The 24,288-nt window shown below is 42.4% G+C and overlaps 1 protein-coding gene across 2 annotated transcripts in view; it reads right to left on the minus strand.

Annotated features, from left to right (window-relative positions):
* Window positions 1–24,288, minus strand: part of LOC133456351 (glutamate receptor-interacting protein 2-like) — a 48,131-nt gene that overhangs the window by 16,118 nt on the left and 7,725 nt on the right. The window contains exons 4-11 of one of the 2 annotated variants that reach the window (XM_061734830.1): window positions 23,782–23,927; window positions 19,748–19,831; window positions 19,575–19,650; window positions 18,102–18,247; window positions 5,286–5,433; window positions 5,021–5,190; window positions 878–1,006; window positions 505–666 (exon numbers count right to left, since the gene is read on the minus strand). In XM_061734830.1, the coding sequence (XP_061590814.1) occupies window positions 505–666; window positions 878–1,006; window positions 5,021–5,190; window positions 5,286–5,433; window positions 18,102–18,247; window positions 19,575–19,650; window positions 19,748–19,831; window positions 23,782–23,927 (1,061 nt within the window). Of the gene's footprint in view, window positions 1–504; window positions 667–877; window positions 1,007–5,020; window positions 5,191–5,285; window positions 5,434–18,101; window positions 18,248–19,574; window positions 19,651–19,747; window positions 19,835–23,781; window positions 23,928–24,288 lie in introns of both variants that reach the window. The other variant, XM_061734828.1, reaches the window with a different exon arrangement.

The following is a 24,288-nucleotide window of genomic DNA, read 5'->3' on the forward strand; positions in this document are numbered from 1 at the left end:
GGAAGAAAAGAGGAAGGGAAGAAGGAAGGAGAGAGCAGGAGGAAAGAAGGAAGGAAGGGGAAAAAAGAAGGAAGAAAGGAAGGAAAGGGGAGAAGGAAGGGAGAAAACAAGGAAAGGAGGAAGGAAGGGAGAAAAGAGGAAGGGAAGAAGGAAGGAAAAAAAGAGGAAGGGAAGATGGAAGGAAAAAAAGAGGAAAGGAGGAAGGAAGGGAAAAAAGAAAGAAAGAAAGAAAGAAAGAAAGAAAGAAAAATTCCCGTTGATGACAAACATGGCGGATCTGAGAGCGAGATAGATTCATAGTTAAAAAGGTGGAGTTGAATTGGTATTTTTTTTATCGTCATTTTTATCGTTATCGGGATAAATGCCAGAAATAATCGTGATACATTTTTTTAGTCCATACCGCCCATCCCTACTGTCAATGCACACCAGTTTTTAAACAAGTCCAAATGAAATTGTGTATTAATTTTATTGAAGTGACAAGAACAGAAAGTTGCTCTGCCATACTTGAGCTTTTGTGGTCTTTTTTCCGGGTCCTCCTCTTGCCTGTGGAGCCCCGGGGACTGGCGGGAGTGATGGGGGGGACGGGGCAGGGCAGTGTGCTGCTGCCCTGGCTGCTGAAGCCTGAGGTGGCTGTGGAGGAAGGGGAGAAGCCGCCACTCACCAGAGCTGGAAGAAGACAGAGTAGCACTATTCACGTCAAAAGGCGGTCACAGAAAGAGCAAAACTCATCAAATGCAGCAGCATGTAACAACAAAAGGGAACTCTGGTGATTAGTGTCGGGGTAACGTCTTGGAGAAAGATTGAACAATTGTGCTGATGAAAAGGCTGCTGCTGTGGTGTCTCGCCAACAGCAGCGCTGTCACAAGTGATAACTTACATTTGCAGTGGTCCTGCTGGTTGTGTGGGTGGCTCGGGCTGCTCCATGTCTTGCTGTGGCTGGCATGTGGGGGATGGCAGTAGTTGCTGCTTTGGTCCCAGTGATGATGGTTGCTTTTCTGCACTTTTACTGCAAGAGCAAGGAGAAAACCCATTACAGAAACAAAGTCCCCCTCCTCTGCAGCGCACCCTCGGAAAAGGATATCCGTAAAAATCATACTCTGATTTCCATGTCTAAATTTATACCAAACAGTGCCTTGAGGATAATTCAGCGCAGAGTAATTGATTTTTAATGTTTTTGTCATGCTATGTTACATTAATTCCTGTGGCCTAATGTATTTTGAAGAGCTTCTGAGAATGAGTCAGACACCGCAGTAGGGGGAAGAGTTTAATAATAATAATTTAAAAAAAAAAGGAAAAGACATCTTACTTTTGTGAGCAAGCTTCCAAAAAGCTGAGCGCAAACTGAGGATCATTTTTATCATTTCATTTTCAAAAGAAGCAGAAGATGGAAAAACAGTGGGAGTAAAGTGGCTGCTGGACATGATTAGGGAGTGAAACCGACTGCTAGGAGGCGTGTGGCTTGTCCTTGATTGGGAACAGCTGAGAGCTTGATTGTGGATAACAGAGTTTCTGTCTCTGCATCTGGCTGGCAGCGTTCATGTGTTTTATTTTAGTCCTTTTTTCTACACACACTCCTGTTGCAGTCGCACATATACATTGGACTTTTAATTTTATGCATTGATGTTTATGTTGAAAGCTTTCAAAAGAAAACAACTGACCCACACCTCAGTAATGAATTTTCCTTTACAGATTCATGCAGCTATTTTTGTTACTGTACTGGATATTGCATGTGACAGTAATCCTTGCTGGTTCATTTTGGATGTGTCTAATCAATGACAACTTGCACATGGGATGGAGGATTTACTGGAAAGACGTGACTACAGTAGTGCCTGGGAAGTTTAGCATATTCAAGAAACCTGGTTAAATCCAACCAAGTGTAGCCAGAATACATGCTGCAGAACCTCCGGCCCTCTTCTTGAAACCAATTCCTATTCAACTCAAACCTAACCTGAAAAGCTCTGGCTCTGTCAGCTTATCTTAAGCTCTCCTTGGGCACTCTGTCCAAGAAATTGTGATTTTACTCTACACTGGTGGAAAGAAACATTAACTGTTAATCTCTTCGTAGCCATATCAGTTTTATTAAATCCTCCGAGCAGATTAGACAAATTGCAACTTATAATCATGCTTTATCCAGTAGAGGACAGAAGCTGCAGAAACATCCTCTTATCATAATGGTATGATGTCTCATTACTGAATGAAAATTTCTGAAGACATGCCTGTAACTATGAAGAAACACCACCTCTGCTGCTCTTTGAAATTTTAGTGATCAGCTGGGACAGATTCAGTCTTTAGCAGTGGTGGAATGTTTCCATTGTAAATATATTTTATTTACCCAAGTGATGCACTTGAATTAATTGATTCATTTAAAAAATAAATCAGAATGAAAGTATATGCTAGTATTCGGTTTTATTCTCCCCAGAAGCATTTAAACTTTGTTTTTGTTTTATTTACTTTCCTTCTTACACCACAAACCTAAAGGGGTTCGCTGCTCTATGAACAAATTGTGTGTAAGTAGAAGAAAACCACTGTTAAACAACACATTTTGTCTTTGCAGCCTTAAACTGCAGGTTAGAAAATTAATCATGTAATGGAAAATCATAAATGGTTTTTAATAAAAAGCAATGGCACACTTCTTTGGGTCTGCGCTCTATCTAGATGGACTCAGTGTCTCTTTCAGTGAAGGGCTTGCTCATTTCAGCAAAACCATATTTTGTTACCAGCATGGCTCCTGTGGTTGGTGAGTCCAGGTGAACTCCCTACAATGATCGTTCTGGTTACTGTCTGGTCATTATGAAAAAGGAATATAGCTAAAGAGAATTTGAACTAGGATCCATCAATCCATCCCTCCGTTTTCTATACCTGCTTTATCCTTTGCAGGGTCGCGGGGGTCTGCTGGAGCCTATCCCAGCTCATTACAGGTGAGAGGTAGGGGTTCACCCTGGACAGGTCACCAGTCCATCACAGGGCCACATAGATACACAGACAACCAAACATACTCACACCTACGGGCAATTTCGAAAACATCAATTAACCTAGCATGCATGTTTTTGGACTGTGGGAGGAAGCCGGAGTACCCAGAGTACCCCACGTAAGCACGGGGAGAACATGCAAACTCCACACAGAAAGACCCCAGCCGGGAGTTGAACCGGGAACCTTCTTGCTGTGAGGCAAAAGTGCTAACCACTAAGCCACCGTGCTGCCCCCTGAACTAAGATCAAGAGTTTAAAAGTACAGCAATAAGTCTCAGTTCCCTAACAATTACAGAGCAATGTTAAAGAAACGCAAATACAGCTCAGTGATGCCCATGTGTCTTTCGCAACTGTTAAATTCAAACTGACCACAGATATATTTGAAAACAAAAAATGCAAAACAAAAGAAGGAAATATTAAAGATAAAAGAAGTGAACATAAGAATGAAGTGAAATGCATTTTCTTTTGTCACGTAGGGAATTCTTCCCATGCCTTTTCAAGACAGAAGAGGGAGTTCCTTCTGTTGGTGACCTGGAAAAAGTCTGTGGAACACGGCAAGAACATGATCTCTGACAGAGAGAAGGCGTGTGTGCATTTTTTCTGTAGCTTTTTTGTATGCATAAGAGGCTGAGTCTGCACCCAAAGCCAGAGGGATTGGGGTCGCCGGTGTGCCGTGCACATACAGATACACTTAGTGCATGAAAAAAGGCAGCCAAGAGGCTGCCAAGCTCTTTATCGCAGAATAAAGTAAAATAGGAAAGAACAAAGCAGTCACAATAGGTATGTGAGTAAAACACTTCCAGAAACTACACACCGAGTGTAGTAGTGTAGTTTCTGGATGTGTAAAAGGAACATCTTGGAGTTAAAACAACCTTAGTGCCATTATTAGATGTTAAGAAGTCTAAAACTTTTGACAGGGAACAAAACGACATGAATCAACACAGTTTTGAGTGAGAACAGAATATGTGCTAGCAGCAAAATGGCAATTACTGTTACCACTAGAGGCAATTGACCTACTTCAAAATAAATGTCTATTTTAAGCCTCTGACAAGATTCAGTAATGTCATTCCTCTTAAGTGATCCATACAGTGATCCCCCTGACAAGACTTTATTGCATAAATAATATTATTAATATATTATAGGCTATAATATTATAGGCTACGCTTAACCAGTATTTTAAAAATAAAAAAAATCTCTTTCTCTCCTATATATATATATATATATATATATATATATATATATATATATATATATATATATATATATATATATATATATATATATATGTATATATGTATATATGTATGTATGTATGTATGTATGTATGTATGTATGTATGTATGTATGTATGTATGTATGTATGTATGTATGTATGTATGTATGTATGTATGTATGTATATATATATATATATATATATATATATATATATATATATAATTCAATTCAATTTTTTTTTGTATAGCATCCAATACAACAGATGTTGTCTCTAGACGCTTTCCAGAGACCCAGGGGGTCTCTGGACCCAGGGGGTGGGGGGTGGTTGGAGGGGATAACAAAATAATGTGTCATAAATACATCAGACAAACCAAGAACATGGGAAAAAATCTGATTATTCGTAATTTACTAAATCATTTTATAATGATGTAAATGATTAATAGGTAGGAATAATAATATGATGTGATTTTTACTTAGAGAGCAGAACACAAACAGAAACACAGCAGGGGCAACAAAACAAAAAAAGTGACTTCATAAAAGGACATTTCCTCTTGATCAATTCATTTGCCTGAATGTTGCGATGTCTTTGATTTCGTTGTATAATTCTACAATGTGCTTGTGACACCTCAGGGCCCTCATACTCTTTAGAATACGCTTTGACATTTTCCAGACAAAATTATTATTTTATTAATTAAAAAAGTGTAACTAATCAGAAGCTACAGGCTTTGTTTTGCGAGCTTCTCCTCTTTTCCATTTCCACTGCTGACTACGGCATCTCTAATATACTCTGGGATTTTCAAGGCCTCCTTCTGTTGGTGTGTCTCGCTGGACGTACCTGTGTCTTGCGGCCTGATGGGAAGTCTGCTCTGATTGGCTGGAAGAATCTCCAGTTTGACGTTTTCAGTGGAGTTGGCCAGCAGCTGGGTGGCCTCCAACAGGGAGCAGTGCTCTGTGCTGGTCCCGTCTATGGAGAGGAGGACATCCCCTAAATGCAGCGCTCCACACCTGACGGCGAGATGAAGGATGATTCTGTCATGAGGTTTCCTGTTAGAAAACAGCATGTGAGTTGGAAACGTTTAATTTCTTTAATCCTTTTTCACCTTTCCACCACACTGGCTGGCTTTATCTTATCAATAATGATAACTTGTTTGCCCCTGTAAATCGCTGAGGTCAGGCTGATCCCCAGCGTGGCCGAAGAACCTCTCATTATCTCCACCAGCAGAGGGCCCGAGGCTTGCTGCACAGCTTCTGAAAGAGACAACACACACAACCATAGACATATACGGTATATTACAGAGGTCAGCAACGCCTCTTAATACGGATACAATCCCACTCCAAAAACCTGTCTTATAGATAATGAAAACAATCAACCAGCTCACATATCTTGACAGTTCTGCAGGACATTTATGTATTTCTTAAAACATGCATCTTGTTATTAGTTAAAGTTACTTGAACTTTGCCTCTGGTATGTAGTTAATACAGAGTTTAAAAGGTGGTATGAGTGACTTTATTATGGGTTTAAAATAACTTACAAACAATTTGTTGTTAGTTCCAAACTATGATAAGTCCCAGTGAATGTTAGTTGTAATCCAGAATCTGGCAACAAGACTCTTTGATCAAAAGCCAAAAATAAACTGTCAGTCAAGATTTACAACTCCAAAGTGATTATCTGCTTACAGTGTTTGGCTCCTTACTCAAAAAAGGGATTATATTCCTAGTTACAATTTACAAAGGTATTGTTTTTACTTTAGCCCCTATGCTTTGCCAAAAGTAATCCGTTAAGTCACTTGTTATATTACTTTCCACTGCATCTCACTAACTTAACCCTCCGGGACACCTAGGCGCATTTTACGCGCTTTTCACTTTTCATTTTTGGATAATTTTGGCTGAGTTCATCCATATGGCATGAATTTTGGTGAGATTGTGTATTTTTATATGATCTTTATATTTCCAGCTCAGCTCCTACAGTAAGTCTAAAATACACTCTGTAAAATACAATTGTTACACTCTGACCCCTTAGCGCAAAAAACGCGCCATTGAAACCCATTCAAACTTCAATTTTTGATCTCGCTTCCATTAAAGCATAATAAATGCATTTTATTATATTTAGGTGTCAATCTGGTCTTTTGCCTTGGAATTGATCATATTTACTACTCTGAACCAGATTACCTCATTTTTACCATATTTGGCATATGGAGAAAAAACATGATATTTCCACTGGATGGCACCGTCACAATTCACCCCTCCCCTGTTAGGAGTCCTCCTCCTCTGGCTGGGAGAGCCAGCAGCACAGGTGCTGCTGATCTGCATTCAACCCCAGCTGCCACTGATCACCAGCCCAGGCTTAAAAGAAGACCTGGACCTTCACTCAGTGCTTGATTGTACTGAACCCATGCGGTAACTAAATCTGGCCTTTCAGGAAACTATCTCTAGCTTTTTCAGACCTCCAGTTTGAACCTCTGTGCCGTGCTTACCTTAATCCCTCTGTTTTTTTTGTCCCAAGGCTTTTTGTTCCTGTGTCTCCGTTGCCTCCCTGGACCCCTCCTCGACGCCTTCCCCTCCAAGCCATTCTCGTGGATCTCTGTGGCCCCCTCCCTGCTGCCAACTCACGGCAGACCCTTGTCACCTGGACCCCCAACCATCGCTCCCACGTTTCCTCTGCCTTCACCCCCTGGATCAACCCCTGAGTCAGTTTTTTTCCCCTTCACTTTAATAAACAGCCTTCTGGCTCTTTATTTAAATCGTTTGGTCTCCTGCCTGTTTGTGGTTGGCTACCCGGGTTCACCTAAGGTTTTGGGGTCGGACCCTACAGAACAATCAAGCCAAATATGGACCCTAGCCAACCCAGACAGGCGGGTGCCCCACCCGCCACTATGCCCAAGCTCCCTGACCCCGAGGGCCTCCAAACCAGAGTCCGCGAGCATGATGCCCAGCTTGCAGGCCTAAACAGCCAGCTCACCCAGGCTTTCACACGGGTCACAGGGGAGATTTCCACTCTCCAGATCACCTCTCAGACCAACGCTGCTGCCCTGGCGACCATTGGCGCTCAGCTCGCTTCCCTGACCGAGGTTGTCTCCCGGCTTAGCGGCCCTTCTGCAGCCCCTCAGCCCAGCCCCTTGGTCCCGTCTGGTCATAACCCCCCTGAACCTAGCACAGAGCCCAAACTCCCATGTCCCAAGAGTTTTTCGGGAGATTTTGCCCAGTGCAAGGGGTTTCTCGGTCAGTGCCAACTCCTGTTTACCCACCAGCCCTCACGTTATGGGTCCGACGAGGCCCGGATCGCCTTGATCATGTCCCTCCTCTCGGACAAAGCCCTCAGCTGGGCCATTGCAGCCGTTGGCCAGGATGTGTCTCTCTCCAAGGACTACGCAAGATTCCTCGCAGAGTTCAGACTGGTGTTTGATCACCCGGCTGACGGGGCGGACGCGGCCAGCCGGCTACACACCCTCCAGCAGGGGACTCGCTCTGTCGCTGACTACACCTTGGACTTTCGGGTGATTGCCGCAGACAGTGGGTGGGGCGACCTGGCTCTCCGGAGCGCGTACCGGAGAGGTCTGAGTGACGCAATAAAGGATCTGATCGTTGGAAGAGACCCACCAGCTACCCTCAATGCTCTGGTCACCCTTGCTCTGCAGATGGATGCACGACTGAGAGAGAGACGCCAGGAACGTGCTCAACGCTCAGGGGCTACACCCAGAGCATACACGGCCCGTTCCCCTATTAACCCCGATGGTGGTGGAAGTTACCCATCGGGCCCCACATTCCCTCTCTCACCTAAGCCATCATCTGGAGGAGCCTCTGATGAACCCATGGAGGTGGCCAGGTCACGCCTCCTGCCTGAGGAACGAGAGGAGCGTATGCGGGGTCGACTCTGTCTTTATTGTGGGAAGGAGGGGCACTTCATCAGAGCCTGCCCTGTCCGCCCAAAAGACCTGGCTCGCTAGCTAAGGGGATCCTGGTGAGCAAGACCACACTACCCCAACCCAAGAACCATCTTTTCCCTGCCACTCTTTCATGGGGCACCGAGTCACTCTCTGTTAGCGCTCTGGTGGATTCAGGGGCGGACGAGTGTTTGATAGACATTTCCCTAGCCCGTCAAGCTGGTATCCCACTCGTTCCCCTTGACTCCACCTGCACCGTCCAAGCCTTAGATGGCCACTCTCTAGGTAAGGTTACGCACTGCACTGCTCCTCTCACATTGACGCTTTCAGGGAATCACGTGGAGACTGCACGTTTTTTGGTGTTACACGCTCCCACTGCTCCCCTGGTGTTAGGTAGGCCCTGGTTGGAGAGACATGATCCCCACATCTCGTGGTCTGCTGGACGGATTTTGGGCTGGAGCATTGCTTGCCACGCCAACTGCCTTCGCTCTGCCCGCTCTCCGTCCAGTAGCCCTCGGCGATCGGTCTCTCCTCCAGACCTTTCTGGTGTCCCCTCTATCTATCACGATCTAGCTTCCGTGTTTAGTAAACTTCAGGCCCTTTCACTCCCCCCTCACCGCCCTTATGATTGCTCCATAGATCTCCTTCCTGGGGCAGCTCTTCCGGTTGGTCGGCTGTTTAACCTCTCTGTCCCTGAGAAGGAGACTATGCGCAATTATATCACAGAGTCCCTCGCCTCAGGCATCATAAGGCCATCATCCTCCGCGGTAGGCGCAGGCTTCTTCTTTGTGGCGAAGAAGGATGGCGGCCTGAGGCCCTGCATAGATTATCGACAACTAAACACCATCACAGTTAAGAACAGGTATCCACTCCCCCTCTTAAGTTCCATGTTTGAACCCCTGACCCACGCCTCTGTTTTCACTAAGTTGGACCTCCGCAACGCCTACCACCTAGTGCGCATTCGGGAAGGAGACGAGTGGAAGACAGCTTTCAATACCCACCTGGGCCACTTCGAATATCTCGTCATGCCTTTCGGCCTGACGAATGCCCCAGCCGTCTTCCAGGCGTTGGTGAACGACGTCCTCCGGGATATGTTGAACATTTTTGTGGTGGTCTACCTAGATGACATCCTGGTGTTCTCCAGGACTGAGGAGGAGCACCAACATGTCCGCCTCGTCCTTCAAAGGCTTTTGGAGAATCGCCTGTTTGTTAAGGCTGAGAAGTGTGTGTTCCACTCCGCCTCAGTGGAATTTCTGGGCCATGTTGTGGAGAAGGGTCACGTTCGTGCCGACCCCAAGAAGATCCGGGCAGTAGAGGACTGGCCTACCCCTTCTGACAAGACCCAACTCCGGCGCTTCTTGGGGTTTGCCAATTTTTATAGACGGTTTGTCCCAGGGTTCAGTCGGGTCGCCGCCCCTCTCACTGCGCTCACCTCCACCCTTCGTCCTTTTTGCTGGACCCCTGATGCAGAGTCGGCGTTTGGGACCCTGAAGGGCCTATTCACTAAGGCGCCTGTGCTCTCCCATCCTGACCCAGCACGCCAGTTCATTGTGGAGGTCGATGCGTCAGACACAGGGATTGGAGCCGTTCTCTCCCAGCGGTTGGAGGAGGATCAGAAGATCCACCCATGTGCATACCTCTCCCGGCGATTCTCCCCAGCAGAGAGGAACTATGACGTGGGTAATCGGGAGCTTCTAGCAGTTCATGCTGCGCTGGAGGAATGGCGGCATTGGCTGGAGGGGGCAAAGGAACCCTTTATTGTATGGTCTGACCACAAAAACCTAACATACGTGAGAACCGCCAAGAGACTTAACCCCCGACAAGCACGCTGGGCACTCTTCTTCAGCCGCTTCAATTTTACCCTCACCTTTCGCCCAGGCTCCAAGAATGCGAGGGCTGATGCCCTCTCCCGCCTGGAATCCGAGGAATCCACCAAAGCCCTTGCTACCCCGGACACTATTCTCCCCCCGGCCCGGGTTGTGGGTGCCGTCACCTGGGGAATCGAGACGGTGGTAAGAACGGCTCAACGCACCCAACCTGATCCTGGCAATGGACCCCGTAACCGCCTGTTTGTACCTGATGCTGTCCGGTCCCAAGTACTTCAGTGGGGTCATGCCAGTCGTTTCGTCTGCCATCCCGGTGCTCGACGTACGGCGGCTTTCATCCGCAGGCGCTTCTGGTGGCCGTCCCTTGAGGCTGACACGAGGGAGTTTGTAGCTGCCTGTGATGTCTGCTCCCGCAGTAAGGCCTCTCATCAGCCCCCAGCAGGTCTCCTACGCCCCCTCCCAGTCCCCAGTCGGCCATGGTCTCATGTGGGGGTGGATTTTGTGACTGGGCTCCCCTCATCCCAAGGTAACGATACCATACTCACCATTGTTGACCGGTTCAGTAAAGCTGTTCACCTTGTTGCCCTGCCCAAACTCCCCACAGCTGCTGAGACTGCAGAACTCCTGGTGACCCATGTCGTACGCCTCCACGGGATTCCCCAGGATATTGTCTCGGACCGTGGTCCCCAGTTCACTGCTAAGGTGTGGCAGACTTTCTGCAGTGGGATTGGGGCCACAGCCAGTCTTTCTTCGGGATACCACCCACAGACCAATGGGCAGACGGAGCGAGCTAACCAGGTTGTGGAAGCGGCCCTACGTTGCGCTACCACCAGCAACCCTGCCTCCTGGAGCAAGTACCTACCTTGGGTGGAGTATGCCATTAACACTCTGGAAAGTTCTGCTACTGGGTTGTCTCCCTTCGAATGCTCCTTAGGTTACCAACCCCCGTTGTTCCCAAGCCAGGAGCTAGAGGTGGCGGTCCCTTCCACCCAAGCTCATCTCCATCGTTGCCAGCGCATCTGGAAGACTGCACGGAGGGCCATGTTACGGGCCAACGAGCGGTCTCGGCGGACTGCCGATCGACGGAGGAGGCCAGCACCAGCCTACAGTCCGGGTCAAGAGGTGTACTTGTTGGCCCAGGACCTGCCACTTCCTGCCACCTCCCGGAAGATGGGACCCCGCTATGTTGGCCCATATACCATTGACCGCATCATCAACCCCATGGCGGTACGCCTCCACCTTCCAGCGTCCCTCAAGGTTCACCCCGTGTTTCATGTGTCACGTCTCAAACCCGTAGTCTCCAGCGTTCTCTCTGCCCCAGTTCCCCTTCCCCCCCCGCCACGGGTCCTGGAAGGGGGTGACCTGGTCTGGGATGTTAAGGAGCTCCTTGCTGTCCGTCGTCGGGGCCGGGGCTATCAATACCTGGTGGACTGGGTAGGGTATGGCCCCGAGCACCGCACCTGGGTCCCTCGCTCGTACCTGGCGGACCCCGCCCTCCTGAAGGACTTCTACCGAGCCCACCCGGATGCCATCGGACGGTCACCCGGTGTCTCCCGTAGGAGGGGGGGTCCTGTTAGGAGTCCTCCTCCTCTGGCTGGGAGAGCCAGCAGCACAGGTGCTGCTGATCTGCATTCAACCCCAGCTGCCACTGATCACCAGCCCAGGCTTAAAAGAAGACCTGGACCTTCACTCAGTGCTTGATTGTACTGAACCCATGCGGTAACTAAATCTGGCCTTTCAGGAAACTATCTCTAGCTTTTTCAGACCTCCAGTTTGAACCTCTGTGCCGTGCTTACCTTAATCCCTCTGTTTTTTTTGTCCCAAGGCTTTTTGTTCCTGTGTCTCCGTTGCCTCCCTGGACCCCTCCTCGACGCCTTCCCCTCCAAGCCATTCTCGTGGATCTCTGTGGCCCCCTCCCTGCTGCCAACTCACGGCAGACCCTTGTCACCTGGACCCCCAACCATCGCTCCCACGTTTCCTCTGCCTTCACCCCCTGGATCAACCCCTGAGTCAGTTTTTTTCCCCTTCACTTTAATAAACAGCCTTCTGGCTCTTTATTTAAATCGTTTGGTCTCCTGCCTGTTTGTGGTTGGCTACCCGGGTTCACCTAAGGTTTTGGGGTCGGACCCTACATCCCCCTCCCTTCATGTGTGTGTGTGTGTGTGTATGTGTGCATGTACAGTTAGTATATGTGTGTGTGTGTGTGTGTGTGTGTGTTTGTGTGTGTGTGGTGTGTGTGTGTGACCTTATGACATTATGAGCAAAGGCTTTCAAGTGCCACTGTTTTCATTCATTCACATGGTTTTTGTGCAGAAGTTTAAAGCCCCTCTAAGATTATTTTGTATAAATGCACACCACACACACTTACACAAGAGGTCCATAAACACAAATAAATCCAAACATGGGGCATTTTGAATCACATGAAAGGTGCAGCCATAGACAAACTCCTGCTTTTTGTTGAGTCGTTTACACAGCTGCGACTGCAGCCAAAGTTTATAAAAATGCAACCTGTGGAACTAGTAATTTCTTATTTGGCAAGATGGAGAGAGCCTATTGAGTGCACAAAGCTTTGGACATAGTGATGGAGTCTGATTCTGATCGCGAGCAAGAGGAATCTGATACAGAGAACACAGATACTACAGACGAGGAACCGGTGTCTGAATCGTCTTCTGAGAGCTTGGATGTGTCCTCTGACAGTGAGGAAGATGAGACTTCCAGAAGTGGGGAAATTCAGTAGCAGTGAAATTTGCTTTCATCCTTTGGACCACCGTGGATCCCTCATGGCAACGGGGAAAAGGTTAGCAGAGGAGGCTGTTCATTGAGGAGCTGGGGAAGACTCTTGTGGCTCCACAAATGGCCAGGAGACGCCACCTCCCCGCACACCAGCTGCTGCGGCCTTGGTGTTGGTGCTGAACTCAAAGGAGACCCAGGTCCAAGCTCAAGTGCAAGCCCATCCCCACACACCACCCAGAGGAGGAGGCAGTGTGTTTTGAGCACCAGCAACAAACAAGTCTGCTCCACCTGCAGAAAGTGTGACAGTCCCATCTGCATGGAGCACCACCAAATTGTTTGCAGCTCCTGCCTCACCTGAACGGACTCTCACACACACGCACACACACACCGACGCACATACACACACCGACGCACACACACACACACGCACACACACACACGAGCGCACACACACACACACACACACACACGCACACACACGCACACACATACACACAGAGTCTCTTTCTTTCTCTCTGACACAATTTTGTTGCTGTTATTGAATGTTATTGAATGTTATTTAGTCAGTTTTGATGTTCCTGGCTCACTGTTCCTGGTTCATTGTTCATTGTTTCACTTCTGGGTAAAAAAGTATGTGTTATAGCTACCTTTTGAAATGCATGAAAAATAGTAGTGCATGAAGATCAATGTTGCTGCTCTGTGTTTCCTGTGTTGTTCATCTAAAAACATGGCATCATGGCGAAAACCTGGCATTTAAAGGGTTAAATCTTTAAAAAATCATGAATATTTGATATCAATTATTAGGTCAGATGTAGGTGAAAGAAATTAGCTCAATTAAAGTAGAATATAATATAAATGTATAATATGTTTTATAGCTACCTTATGAAAAGCGCGGTTTTTGCGCGAAGGGGTCTAAGTGTGAGTATTTGACACAGCACAAAAAATAATAATGCATGAAAATCAATGTTGCTACTCATCATTGACATATCCCAGGCTGTAATAACCCAAAACAAAAAAATCTACTTTGCATGTAGTATATTGAAAATAATTCAATTTTTCTGTTTTTTTCATCTAAAAACATGGTGGCATCGTGACAAAAACCTGGCATTTAAAGGGTTAAATCTTTAAAAAATCATGAATATTTGATATCAATACTTAGGTCAGATATTGGTGAAAGAAATTAGCTCAATTAAAGTAGAATATAATATTAATGTATAATATGTTTTATAGCTACCTTATGAAAAGCGCGTTTTTTGCGCAAAGGGGTCTAAGTGTAACTATTTGACACTGCACAAAAAATAATAATGCATGAAAATCAATGTTGCTACTCATCATTGACATATCCCAGGCTGTAATAACCCAAAACAAAAAAATCTACTTTGCATGTAGTATATTGAAAATAATTCAATTTTTCTGTTTTTTTCATCTAAAAACATGGTGGCATCGTGACAAAAACCTGGCATTTAAAGGGTTAAATCTTTAAAAAATCATGAATATTTGATATCAATACTTAGGTCAGATATTGGTGAAAGAAATTAGCTCAATTAAAGTAGAATATAATATTAATGTATAATATGTTTTATAGCTACCTTATGAAAAGCGCGTTTTTTGCGCAAAGGGGTCTAAGTGTAACTATTTGACACTGCACAAAAAATAATAATGCATGAAAATCAATGTTGCTACTCATCATTGACATATCCCAGGCTGTAATAACCCAAAACAAAAAAATCTACTTTGCATGTAGTATATTGAAAATAATTCAATTTTTCTGTTTTTTTCATCTAAAAACATGGTGGCATCGTGACAAAAACCTGGCATTTAAAGGGTTAAATCTTTAAAAAATCATGAATATTTGATATCAATACTTAGGTCAGATATTGGTGAAAGAAATTAGCTCAATTAAAGTAGAATATAATATTAATGTATAATATGTTTTATAGCTACCTTATGAAAAGCGCGTTTTTTGCGCGAAGGGGTCTAAGTGTAACTATTTGACACTGCACAAAAAATAATAATGCATGAAAATCAATGTTGCTACTCATCATTGACATATCCCAGGCTGTAATAACCCAAAACAAAAAAATCTACTTTGCATGTAGTATATTGAAAATAATTCAATTTTTCAGTTTTTTTCATCTAAAAACATGGTGGCATCGTGACAAAAACCTGGCATTTAAAGGGTTAAATCTTTAAAAAATCATGAATATTTGATATCAATACTTAGGTCAGATATTGGTGAAAGAAATTAGCTCAATTAAAGTAGAATATAATATTAATGTATAATATGTTTTATAGCTACCTTATGAAAAGCGCGTTTTTTGCGCGAAGGGGTCTAAGTGTAACTATTTGACACTGCACAAAAAATAATAATGCATGAAAATCAATGTTGCTACTCATCATTGACATATCCCAGGCTGTAATAACCCAAAACAAAAAAATCTACTTTGCATGTAGTATATTGAAAATAATTCAATTTTTCAGTTTTTTTCATCTAAAAACATGGTGGCATCGTGACAAAAACCTGGCATTTAAAGGGTTAAATCTTTAAAAAATCATGAATATTTGATATCAATACTTAGGTCAGATATTGGTGAAAGAAATTAGCTCAATTAAAGTAGAATATAATATTAATGTATAATATGTTTTATAGCTACCTTATGAAAAGCGCGTTTTCTGCGCGAAGGGGTCAGAGTGTAACAATTATTAAAGGTGTCCCGGAGGGTTAATAATCGCATACTTTCTCCCAAAAAGCTTTGAGTGAGGAAAATGGCATTGGTCCCTTTTTGTTTCAGTCCAACGTGTCCCACATGAGAAGCCTACAGTATATAGGCCAAATAAATGGAGCCCATGAGGGATACAAGGAATACCGGTAATATAATAGTAATGATAAACTATATTTGTATGGCACTTTATAAACTATGGTACCAATTGCTCCACATAGCAGCAGAGGCTTAACTTGTATTCAGTTCAGTTTTAAAAACACTTCAGAAGTAGAATTAAACTCCAAATTGGTCCAATTAATATAAAAGCAACTAAGAATAAAGCAACAACAATAATTAGCTTAAGAAACAAACAGACTATATAAAAACTTGGCAAGTGTACGAGATTGATATGAGATAAGAAAGTGACAAATTATGTGGGTTCCTTATGATTCCAGTTTCTCCATATTATTAACCAGTTGGGCTCCACCATGCATGTAGACCCCACTCAAGGTTCACATGTGTAAACACAGGTAGCACCATCGTGGAACCTGCGGACAAACCCACATGGGACCCATTTTGCAGCCCATTTAGCTTGAACGGGGCCCAGATATAAATGCTGGAATGGAATTTCTATACCTTATCAGTAAAAAAGGATTTAGGCTTGAAATTACTGTCTTAAATTGATTTTCCTACAGCCATTAGTTTGTGAAAGCACATCCTTGGTGAGATGACAGAAGAAAATGGACATCATCATGGTCTTCTAAGAGGCCATCTATAAAGTCCCAGATCGTTACCTTCTCTTTTTCCTCCTCACAGTCACCAAAATAGTCAATTTTAAAAGTATTTACAAAGTTTGATTTGGCATCAGTAGCCATTACTTGCTTAAAACAAATGTGCCTAAAATGAATGGTTCTGTTCAAAATCCGCACTGACAACACTAGAAAAGTACTATTAATGCATACAAGGAAAAAAACAAAACATTGGGGTAAATTTGATCTTCTCATGTTATCTCTGTATTATAACTGCCTGATAAAGCTGCTGGTCTGGTGTTTGGATGCAGACTTCTCCACAAGTGCTAGTCAGTAATTTTCTGCACGCGCTTCAATCCAATCTTTCAGTTCAGTCAAGGCCACAGGAGAGGCTGGACCCAGTTAGATCTGTCAACAGGCCTGAGGTGAAACCTTGAACCGGTGCGCCTGTCTAACACATGCTTCATCATCGTACTGAATGTTTAATAAATAATGCACATTCATGTTTTTTATTTCCTGCTTTCTACCAGAATAACTTCCCCCCAAGAAAAAGATTTATAGAAATGTTCACATCAGCAGTTACTGAGATGATATCTGAGCTGCATGTGTTCATTGTTCATACATTCATAACATACATAACGTCATACAGTTAAATGGAAGAAAGGCTTTACATATGAGGATATAATTGAAGATCAACTTATTCTTCTTTGTCTTTCAATTTGGTAAATCAATCAGATGAACAACAAGTGGAGTTTTTAATTAATAAAAGCAGGGCCAATAATGGGAAGCAGTAGCCTGTAGAACCATGTTTGGTGACTATAACTTGAAATAATAATTTTCTTTATGACATTATCGGCTTCATTGTTTGTGCTGATATGCTGTGTTTGGTTTTTGCTTCCATTACGTCCAGAAGTCATAAGCCATGCTGTCATATTTTTTTTTGTCTTTCTCTTGGTAACACTTTCAAACCTGGTTTATGTAATCTTTTTTTAAATTGTACTGTTATGACCTCTTACATTTAACATGCTGAGCATTGCTAGCCGACCTTAGGGTGAACTTGCTGGGACATCCAGACCCAGGAAGATTGACATCTCTCTGGAATGTTTTCCTCTTGTAAAACTTTTGTTCTCACAGTAGAATATTATAAATATTAATAAAAAGCATCCTCCTATTAAAATCCTCCTATTAATAAAAACAACAACAAAACAAAACAAAAAAGAGCATAATAACCCTTCCTAGGTTGATGGTCAGAAAATAACTAAATAATAATGTGACACAGGTTGTAAGTTTAAGACCAGAATCAGAATCAGAATCAGAATCAGAAAAGGGTTTATTGCCAAGTTTTCACACGAGGAATTTGTTATTGTGATTGGTGCAACACAATACAATTATAAAAGCAATATGTACGAGATAAAATTAAATGAAATGTATAAACAATAGAAAGTATAAACAATAAAAAGTATAAACAGTAAAATAAAATGTAGACCGGAAATGTACAAAATGAGGTTTTAAAGTGCCGGCTGAGTCTGTACAAAAGTGACTTAGGAACTTAGGATAGGTAAAAAGGAACTTAGGATAAACCACGATGGTTATTGAAAAGCTGGTACACATTCTCTGTTTTATAGCGTGTTTGGGGCTTCATGACAAACCACAAAATGTTTCCTGAAGTAACTGCTGAAGCCAAAAAGGTTTTTTGATGCCATAGAAAAACATTAATGCATCAGAAAGACAAAACTGTGAACTGAGATACTGTCATTATTTTGGTGAAAAATAATGTTATTGTTATGTTTTTAAAAGGCATATTTTGAGAGAGTATAAATCCGTCCGTTTTGATAAATCCGAGCGTACCGGTCATTCACCCTTCCCCTGCTGAGGGAACTCTTGCTCTCCCCTGGTGGCCTCAACACTCGCATTCATGCATCCAAACGGCCACATTATTTACCCTCAGAGCAACATTGCCCTACCATGGCTCCGCATATTCTCTGTATTCGTGTGTGTGTGTGCATGCTGTCCTTGTGTGCTCACCCACGACAGAGACGTCATACTCAATCAGGAACAAAGCTTCTTGGCTGCTCTGCATCAGCATGGTCAAAGCATCTGCATGCCTTTCTCTGTTCAAAGGCATCCCATCGATGCTTAACACTCGGTCTCCTGCTTTCAAAGTGCCCTCTCTGTAGAGACACACAAGCAGGAGTGGAAGAATCAAACATGCATGACAAGCCCATAATGCTCACATTTTACAAGTCTTTAAGCAACAGTCAAAGATAATGAATAAACAGTGAGCATTTCCTTGCAGGTGAGTCTGTGATCCTGAATTATTTGTATTCCAGTCTTTCGGTTTTCCCAGTTTTCACAGAGCGATGTTTAATTAGCCTCAGGATGAGCACTGCCCTTTCTACTTTGAAGACACTCCATATGTGTCACAGCCACAATTTTATGCAGCGTGAGAGCAAGAGATGTGCATATAAAAGTAGAGCAGATTTTTAATCAGTATGTTTTGAGGACAAAAATATGTCAATTAGTGAAACGCATCCACGAGACAGGACAGCCACTAAGTCTACTGGAACATGCATGCTTGCTCATATATGATAATGCGTGTTATAAGACCCATTCATGCATGTTAATTATATTAGAAAAGCATGCAAACTAGATGAACAGCTACAGCTGAAGGTGCATCACCTCAACAACAAAAAAAAAGTCAAATATGTAAAAGCCACTGGAGAAGGCTGATGGAGTGACGAGCCTTTAAAACCTCAAACAACCATGTTCTTATGGTCATGAAAATATGGATTAAATTATTGTCCGGCATCAAGCAAACAAAACTTCTACTGAGATGGCAGAAACCACTGAAATTGAGTTATGGACCATCTATTATTAAACATCAACTCTGAGGAATAAAAAAGGTTGGGAAACAATGTTGAATTATAATGATCTGAGATCACTTGTTTGGGAGAAATCTAAACAAAGAGCATAAGACTGAGAAGAGTGGATGATGAAATGACGCACCGTCACGCCTAGTACCTACCATCCAACCTGTGGGGGCAGCATTATGATCTGGGATTATTTTGGTCGGTCACATTTTGGTTCAACAACTTTGTGTGCCGCAGACAGTGAGGTCATCTGACTACCTCATTAGCCTGTACTGGATGACCAGGTAGCACAGTCACATCACAAGATAACAAGGAAATGAAAAAAGGGACGAGAGACATCATTTTTACATGTCTGGACCCCAACAGAGTGCAGACTTAACATGAAACAGTTAGAATGTGTTGGAGAGCGTCAGTAATTCATGTAACAGTCCAAGTCTCCCATCTTCAGTACACGATCCTGGAGAAAAATGATTGCAGCTATGCATGGAAATAAATGTTCTTGACACTACATACATTTATTGAAGAAATGTCATAATAAAGGTCAAGTTGGCCTAGTAAAATTGAGGAGTGTGACTTTCTTTTTTTGGTCCGTGCAGCGTTTATGTTTAGTAGAGACTTCACCCCTCACCTGTCAGCAGGACCCCCCGGCCTGACGCTGGTTACAACCAGAGGACGCGACCGTCTCCAGTCTTCATGGAAGCCACCTGAATCCAATAAATAAATAATGTAAAACATTTTAAATGAAAAAAAAAGTTTTTGGTATTTCAAAAAAGGAATAAACACAAAAGCACATTTACCCACCTCTCATGACAAAACCAAAGCTGTTTCCCTCCTTGTGTAAACACACCTCTATGGTTTTGGTTATGAGTCCTGTGGGGGTCTGCACTACTAGTAAGGAGGAAGTAGCAGATGAACAATCATTTGTTGGTAAGCAGATATAGATATACTGTATATAGATATAAAGATATATCAGTCTGTACATGCAACAAATGCTAATTACAGAGTCAGTAAGTGCATCATGAATATCCATCTGTAAATATCCGTCTGTTATTTTTTATATACCAGTATTTCTTATTATTTATTTTTCTTCTTATTATTATTATTGTATATACCAGTTTACTGTTTATAGTGTGTCATACTCTGATATTATTACTGTGTTATTACTATTTCTATTGATGCCTCTTGTTTTGCACTATCCCCTTTGCTGCTGTAAACTGCAAATTTCCCCTCCGTGGGACTATTAAAGGATTATCTTATCTTATATCTGGATGCATGTTTTTACATCTTAAACCTTACGGACCGTTACAGGGTGCAGAAGAGTACTACACAAGGTGGCACTTCAGCACCTTAGGGTTTAGAGGGAAAGCACGAGTGTACTGTGACTGCAGAATAATCTAAGTTAACAATTTTACAAGGTAAAAAGAATTAATGTGGGGACAACAACCAACACTTAAAAGAATATCACCTCACCAAGCATTCCTAATTTTACAAAGTTAATAAAGAGGCTAGAAATAAACTTAATAGAGTACGTAGCCAGCAGCTTCACTTATCTTTCACTGTTTTTTTACGTTGCCGTATTCACTGATTAAAGTTATGAGATTGGATGTTGAATGAGCCCAAATAGGAGTTAGCAGATCAGACCTTTAAGAAAAGGAAAGAAAATTGCTTTTCTCGAACTTATTTCTATTTAAAATAAATATCAATTAGATATTTAATTTTAGTGATAACTGAGATGCCTTGATTCAGGACTCATTTTAAAGATTAACAGCCTCAGTGCAACTGTCTGGGACCAGTTCTGTTAATCGGGCCGACACACTGATCAACAGCATCCGTGAAGAACTGAAATGGTACAGTGTTTGTTGAAAGAAGATTAAATGCCCATCTTAACTTTGACAGGTTTTAGTTTTTAAGTTTTCTTGCAACAAAACATGTAGTTTCAGGTCTGAAACTACAGGTCTGAGTATGGAGCACAAAACAGAATATTTCCAGATGCTGTCCATCTAATTTTGGCCAACTGCCGTTTCCAATTTATGCACATATTTTTAGCAATTTTGCAGAGCATTAATTCTTTTCTGTTATAAAATTAACATAATATTATGCTTACGCGTGAAGAAGGCTCTTAAGATTAAACTGTTGACTGTGGATGCCCAACACTGGGTTTTTGTAGATATGCAATACGCCAGTGTCACATTTTAATATTTTTTAAGATCCTTGCTGTCACAAACCAAATGTTGGAAGTTGGTGTAAACTTGAAAGGCTCCAGATGAACATAGTACAATGATTTATTTTTGCCTCATTATTTGACATTGATTGATGTGCATTTTTAAATCTGACTTTTAACAGTTTCTAAAACTCAGGAAATTATGATGGCTAATCCTAACATAACATCAGTCCTGAACCAAACCAAACAGCAGGTCAAAGACCAAGTGAAGCTGTACTTTGATGGGCATGAATGATTAAAACACTTGACAGGTATATAAAATTATCCTTCAATTTCACTTAAAATTGTGCATTGTTCTCTGCTCTGAGAAACTGGGGGATTGGCTGAGTGTGCAAACTGAGACATTTCAAAAACCCTTAAAACACAAAGTAATTTGTTTAGTGCTCTGTTTAGAGCTAATATCACTGTGGATCTGCTCAGAGTCAGTGCACTTACCACTGTAATTGTTTTCCGAGTAGGTGCAATATCCCTAAAACTCTGCAGTGCCACATCGGATGTTCACATAATTTCATGGTGCATAACTCCAGTGGGTGTGGGTGCTCACTGTGCCCTACAGCTGCAGTATACTTTTGTTACTTGGACCCAACACTCTCTGATCTGGTGTGTAGCGCCTCCAGCATCTGAGGAACTGAACTTCAACTCTTCAAACACTTTGAATCCAATTGATCTTCATTGTGTTGCAGATAAAGTATACCACGAGTCCAGAGAATTCTGGCTTCCATGAAAAATGAGAGTCTGTGTTGAAGGCAGACCAGAGAGTGAGCCCGCTGTCCGGCACAAAGCAATATGGTTTGTTTATTTTAGGCTAAATGGTTCAACATTATGGTGTCAGGGTCGAAATCAGCTTCTACGAGCAGTGAAAACATATTCCACTGTTTAATGGAGCCCTGATGTGACCTGGCCTAAACATATTAAACCAAAAAATAAGGAACACCTGTTACACAGCCCAACTTCATGTTCAGGACAACAGTTTTTTTTAACATGTTTTTAAACACCTCTTATCCAACATGTTGGACAAGAGGTTTCCTTAAAGAGTGGATGTGGCAGGATTTTCTTCCGTAAAATGAAGACAAAACAGAAATAAGTGTTTGGAAACACAGAATAGATGTTAAAATCATGCTGTTGATTAATAAATATCTGAATGGTCTAGTCAAGTACATCTCTGATCGCCTGGGCCATTATGAACCAACCAGAACCCTCAGGTCGTCAGGGTCACGCCTACTTTCTGTACCCACAGTTAGAACCAAACACAATGAGGCAGCGTTCAGCTTTTATGCTCCTCACCTGTGGAACAAACTCCCAGAATGCATCAAGCCTGCTGAAACTCTCATTTGCTTTAAAAAATGGTTGAAAACCTTTTTTATTTACTGCAGCATTTCAGTCATCGACCATAATGCACTACAGCCTTTATTTCTTGCATCTTGTTTGTTTTATTCTTTTTAACTTATGTCTGTCTGTCTTTAATTTCTGCTTACCCGGGAGCCCCCGGTACAGGGGGCACATCTCCTTCAAGAACATGTGTCTGAGGGTAGGCTGAGTTTAAAGGGTTACATTATTTTACCTCTTAATGTATTTTTAAAATTATTTTTATGTAAAGCACTATGAATTGTCTTGTACATGACACTTGCCTTGCCTTAGATACTAATCTGAATTGAATTTGGTTTGACCAAGTAAATGCTTGAGACTGTCATTTCCTCTCTGTGTTTGATATTGCAGCTACATCATGGGACATGGGAGCCCGGATGACTGCTAAACATCATGCATGTGCATGAATGATGTGTGTTTGTGAAGGATAAAACGAGAAAGACTGTACAAGCTTCCAAAATAATATCTTGAATCCAGTAGCTCAATGTGATATATTTTTTCCCGATTTTCCTGAAATGTGCAGGTAGATGCCAAATCATTCTGCATTCCTAATTAAGAGTATTCAAACTAGCTTTTTTCTTTTTGGGGGAAAATTATCATTATTGGGTTTTCAGATTTAAAATTACATATACATTAATGATGGTTTACATGCCCACATTCATAGAGAAAAGAAAAGACAAAACCAAGAACTACTGAAAACATATAAAAATGAATAAACAGAAATTCAATAAAATAAAATAAAATACAAAATATAACCCTGCGTTTCCTATAGAGCTGATGTGTTGAATATTACATTGTCTTTATACACTTCCTGGTGTTCAAACTAGCTTATTTTTTTTTTTAATGTTTAAGATGACTTCCTTTTTTTTGGTAAGATCTTAATTTGAATTTTGTTTTATCAGATGAAAGCCAGAAGCTTTATCTTTCTTACTTGGCTCTTTTTTCCATATTTTCTACTAAAGACCAAACAGCAAATCTATCCGTTTCATGTCTGTTAGAATCAGTGGTAAAAGAGAGGAGGAACATCTGCTTTTTCACACTGAACATACAGGATTTTTTTGAGACTTCAATGCATACAGAATATTATTAGATGATCATTAAATTTTTGGACCTCTCACATATCAAATGACAGTACTGTCATACTTAATTATTCAAATCATTTATACACCCATATGCCCTGGCTTTAAGGACTGCATAGAAAACATCTGCACTTGTGTCCAAACCGCTTTGTCCTCGTGGCTTCACTTACCAATAGGTGGCAGCTCGTACTCCACCTCCAGCACGACTCGCTCCCCGATGTTCTTCAGCAGGCTGATAATCTCATCATGCCGGAGCTTTGACAGGTTAATACCATTCACAGACTTGATGTAGTCACCCACATTCAGCTGGTCACTCCTGCAGAATGTCACACAAAGATCTTAAATGAATCAACGTCGATTTACTAACTCCGCAGTTTATCTGTTACCAAAATGGTATATTAAAAAACGACATAATTAAATAGTTTGTTATAAGATACAGTAGTATACTTTGAACTTCCTGACAGTCGGCTGGCAAACATACAGAGGCCAGAATGTGCAAAACAGACCAGATTTAGAAGTAGGCCTCTCCTCCTCCAACACTGGCAGGGATGACTGTACATGGTGTCTCACATCTGAGATTCTGAGTCAACACGCCACTCACTGGATGGCTTATTAATTGAATAGATGTTCTACCCTTCTCACCTTTGGGCTACTGCCAGTCAGCGGTGACAGCGGAC

This window comes from Cololabis saira, chromosome 12 (genome assembly GCF_033807715.1).
Source record: "Cololabis saira isolate AMF1-May2022 chromosome 12, fColSai1.1, whole genome shotgun sequence".
NCBI classification, from domain to species: domain Eukaryota; kingdom Metazoa; phylum Chordata; class Actinopteri; order Beloniformes; family Belonidae; genus Cololabis; species Cololabis saira.